The 4,806-nt window shown below is 43.1% G+C and overlaps 1 protein-coding gene across 1 annotated transcript; it reads right to left on the bottom strand.

Annotated features, from left to right (window-relative positions):
- Positions 1-3,328: 3,328 nt before the first annotated feature.
- LOC122007782 (riboflavin synthase-like) lies at positions 3,329-4,443 on the bottom strand. The gene is made up of 2 exons (XM_042563310.1): positions 3,541-4,443; positions 3,329-3,460 (listed from the first exon to the last, which is right to left on the bottom strand). Coding segments are annotated over exons 1-2 (870 nt in total). The 5' UTR covers positions 4,410-4,443; the 3' UTR covers positions 3,329-3,459.
- Between the last annotated feature and the right edge of the window lie 363 nt (positions 4,444-4,806).

Below are 4,806 nucleotides of genomic sequence, written 5' to 3'. Positions count from 1 at the left end.
TTATCCTTTAACGAACTATCTACAATAATACCCATTCCATTTCTTGCTTTACTCTTTCTTGTGTACCATAACTTTCTCTATCAGTTTTGCTTTTTCTCCTACCCATTTTGTCTCTTGTATACAAAATAATTCTTTTCTTAATCATCGTATCTACTACTTCCATTGATTTACCCGTGAGGGTTCCTATGTTCCATGTTTCAAATCTTAGATTATTAGTTTTCTGATTATATTTATTTTTATTCAACATATGGTGTGAGAACTCTTGCTTATTTAACACTACACCCAAGTTCTCATGGAAATGTAGCAGTCCTTGCCGATATGTTACAGTCGGACATTGGAATGCGAACTTTTACATATTTAGCACTATACCTGAATTCTGGAGATGTAGTGGTCCACTAGGTGATTGAAAAGCAAGAAAATTGACATAATGTCTAGCCACATGGCAGAAGATGCACAACCATTTTAGGTTTATCAAAGCCGGCATACACGCTCAATCAATAGATATCAATGTGAACTCGAGCAACTGCTTGTCTGTGTTAGTCCCATACTAACCATACATACTTCTTCACCTACGAGTTGTGAGCATTCCTATGGATATATATCCAAAGGTACATTATCCAAGGGATCATTCCTATGGATATTGATCCGGTGATGACTCAGTGGGGTGATACGGTGATGACTCAGTGATGACTCAGGAGGGCCCACCTCCGAGGAAGTTCAGGGTTTCGGTAGGCGTCAAGGTTAGTGGGGGTCAACTAAGTGACCAGCAGATCGGAAAGCTCTCCATCCTTGATCGGCCGAAAGAGTTCGACGAGAGATGGCCGAGCTTGCAGCGCACAAAGGCAAAGGATACTCTAGCCGATCAACCGCAGCACAGGCATATAAGATTAAAGAAGCGGCTGACCGAACCAATCGAGGAGAGCCCAGTCAGACTAGTAGCCGACAAACAGGACAGGGGGGCACGTGCCTACATCCTTTTGGGAGTTAGTGTCGTTGACGATCGGCGCAGATGGACAGAAAATCGAACGGCAAGACAGAGAATCGTACGGGAGAAGCTTCCGCCACCTTTGCAGAGATATGCTCGCCCCGTTATGGTAAGATGTCAGGGACACCTTCTCGATGCTAGTTTTTGGGGAAAGCTTGGGGAAGCGTGTCCACTCGGGAAGCGTGCAATCTACCCATCGAAGCTCTATATAAGAAGGGAGATCGCCCTCCGCGGAGGTACGCAGGATACATCTCTTGAAGCCACTATTCATCACTTTCTTTTTGCTCCTATCTTTATTTGTCAGTGTGTGACTTGGGCGTCGGAGGGTCGTCGCCGAGAACCCCTCCCAACTCGGCACTAACGACTTGTGATTGCAGGAGTATAGGATCATCAATGAAGACGAAGAGTCACCTCAGCGTTACTTCCCGATTGCCATCTCCTCAACTTCGGGGCAGGATCAAATATAGATCCAAAGGTACATTATCCAAGGGATCTTATAGATGCAACATATATTGCTTCTCTCTTCTTCATCTATGAATACACTGAATTTTTTTAAACTAATCGAACCGACTAAATTTTTCAAGAAAAACTGAACTGATAAAATATCAGTTAATTCAATTTTTCACTGAATTAACCAAATTTTTTAACAATGATGATATCATAGGAGATTTACTAATTAGTTAGGGATTTACAAGTTCACTAACTTGGGAATTTACTAATTAATTTTTTTTATTTTAGAGGAAGGAGTAGGGTTGGAGGGCAGTGCAAGAGATACTGAGCAAGGACAAGGCGGTGCAAGGAGGAAGGAGCTAGGGTGGCTGAGGAGGAAGGAGAAAGGAGTAGGGTTGGAGGGTGGTGCGAGAGATACAGAGCAAGGACAGGCAGCAACCATCAAGCAAGACAAAAGTTGCAGCAACCCTAGAGGCTTAGAGGTGTGTACTTAGGAAAGAAAGAGACCAAGTTGAAAAAATGTAGCAATTTTTACTGAATTACGCATGTAGATTTTGAGATTTCTCATTTTGCGTAACTTTCATAATTCTAAACCATGTAGCCAAAGTTCCGAAATACCCAAATCACATAGGTAAATTTCAAAATTACCAATTAACTTATCTAATTCCCCTTTTACCCCTCGTCCCCGTCACATGCTTGATCGAGAGTAAGGCGAAGAAGCAGATGATGTCGGTGATCAACATGTTGATGAACACACATGCCACCCACATTAGCTTGTTGATCACCGACATTATTTGCTTCTTTGCCTTGCTCTTGATCAAGCATGCGACGGGGACAAGGGGTAAAAGGGAAATTGGATATGATTTTGTAATTTTGAAAATTTTCAATGTGATTTAGGTATTCCAAAACTTTAGCTACGTGGTTCAGTATTATGAAAGTTTAATGAAATGAGAAATCTCAAAATCTACATGTGTAATTCAATAAAAATTGGTGTTGTTTTAAGCTTAGGTATGTTCAGTGTGGCGTTATTTGACAAAATATAGACATTTTATAAACGTTAGAGGGGGTTGTTTTTAGCTTTTTGTCAAAATTTACAAGCTTTGATTGAATTTATTTTCTTTTCAAATTGGTGTTGTTTTAAGTTTAAGTATGTTCAGTATGGCGTTCTTTGCTGGAATTTAGGCTATGAGCGTAAATGAAACAGTATCTGAAGTGTGTCACTTTGGAGGAGACCAAGATTTAGAGTTCAAGAGATTCGAATTGTCCTGGAGGGTCTCATTATTTTAGTGGATCAAATTGAGACAGACGACGGGATCAGAGGTAAAAGTGAAATTAGAAAATAATTTTGAATTTTTTTTAAAGTTGGATTCCTTTCTTTTCTCAATCCACGCTGATGAACACGTACGCCACCCACATCAGCTTGTTGATAACCGACATCATCTACTTCTTCGCCTTGCTCTCGATCAACCACGTGACGGGACGAGGGGTAAAAGGGAAATTGGATACGTGAATTGGTAATTTTGAAACTTACCTTCATTATTTGGGTATTCTGAAGTTTGGCTATGTGGTTTAGTATTGTCAAAGTTGCTTGAAATGAGAAATCTCAAAATCTACCAGTGTAATTCAATAAAAATTGCTATTTTTTTTAGAGTTGGATCTCTTTCTTTCCTCAATCCACACCTCAAGCCTTTAGGGTTGATGCGACTTTCGTCTTGCCAGAGGGTCGCTGCCCTGTCTCTACTCGGTATCTCTCACACCAGAATCCAACCCTACTCCTTTCTCCTTCCTCCTCAACCACCCCACCCAGCTCCTTTCGCCTTCCTCCTCGCACTGCCCTGTCGGTATCTCTCGCACCGCCCTCCAAGAATGGAAAATAATAGGCAAAGAAATGTCTTTTTGGAACCATACTAAATTTAATACTTGGATGAAGGAGCAGTCAACTACAAGACCTCTATCAGAGTTGTAAAAAAGATTATTTCAATCAAAGAGTTGGACAGGATGACAAGGTTCACAGCACTTGTGTATCTGCATGAATACAACAATCTCTAAATGTACCAAAACAATCCATCAAAAAAAAATTCCAAACGAGGGGGAGATTATCTTACCAGAAAGAAGAAGAAGAAGTAGGGTTTGCATCACCGAATCTATTGTTAAGAAGCTTCTCCACGTACTTTCCTACTATATCCACCTCCAAGTTCACCTTATCTGCCACCTTCTTCAACGGGATCACCACCTTCTGCTGTGTGTAGGCTACCAGCATGAAGTCGAAGCAGGACTCATCCTCGTACACTCCCACCACCGTCAAGCTCACCCCGTCCACCGCGATGAAACCCTTGGGCACCACGTAGTGCAGCAACTCCGGCGCGACGCGCACCTTCACCCACAACGAGTCGCCCTCGGGGACAAACGACGTGATCTCGCCGGTGCCATCCACGTGGCCCTGGACGAAGTGGCCGCCCATCCGCGACACCGGCTGCAAGGCGCGCTCCAGATTGACGGGGGATCCGGAGGCGAGATCGGAAAGGGCGGTCCGGCGGAGGGTCTCGGGCGAGAGGCCGACGGTGAAGTGGGAGGCGGCGAGGTCAAAGGCGGAGACGGTGAGGCAGGTGCCGTTGACGGAGATGCTGTCGCCGAGGTTGACGCCGCCGAGGACGGTGCTAGCGGCTATGCGAATCTGGAATCCACCGTCAGCGTCGCCTGAGGGGCCAATTCGGTCGACGCGCCCCATCTCCTCGACGATGCCGGTGAAAATGGCGGTGATTGGGGGTCGCGATCGGGCGGCGCTGGGGTTTGGGCGAAAGGGGCGAGGGAGGAGAGATAGCTTGAGGGCGGCATGGGGTGAGGAGGTTTCGAGATTGAAGGAGAGGGAGCATCGGCGGCGGGGGTGGGGTGACTGAGGAGGAAGGAGAAAGGAATAAGATCTGTGGGCGGTGCGAGATAGACCGAGTAAGGACATGGACATGACGGACGCCATCGGTAGTCGAAAGTCAAGTCGCTACAACCCTAAATACTTGGATTGAAAAAAAAGGAATCCAGCTTAAAGAAAAAAAAAATCAAAATTATTATCTAATTTCACTTTTAGATAATGAGACCCCTCCCCGCCCCCGGATGAGCTATTAAACACATATGCCGAAGGCATGTTATGTTAGATTCATCAAAATTTTATATTATATTATACTATTTATTAAATAAAATATGATTATTATTTTAAAAATATAGGAATTTGAATGGTACTTGTTTATAGGTGGTTAAAATAAATTTTAGTAGATATTTATTTTAATAGATAATTTTAATTTTAAACTAATCAAATCATCAATATTTTTATAATATTTAATAGACCACCATTTGATTATTTTTAAAATTTTATTAGT

Source organism: Zingiber officinale, chromosome 8A, assembly GCF_018446385.1.
Source record: "Zingiber officinale cultivar Zhangliang chromosome 8A, Zo_v1.1, whole genome shotgun sequence".
In the NCBI taxonomy this organism is placed as follows: Eukaryota; Viridiplantae; Streptophyta; class Magnoliopsida; order Zingiberales; family Zingiberaceae; genus Zingiber; species Zingiber officinale.
Note: the sequence above shows the minus strand (reverse complement) of the source record. Positions and strands in the feature narration are given on the sequence as shown.

Coding starts and splice junctions, on each gene's coding strand:
- LOC122007782 (XM_042563310.1), bottom strand. CDS start 4,409: ATGGCGTCCGTCATGTCCATGTCCTTACTCGGTCTATCTCGCACCGCC.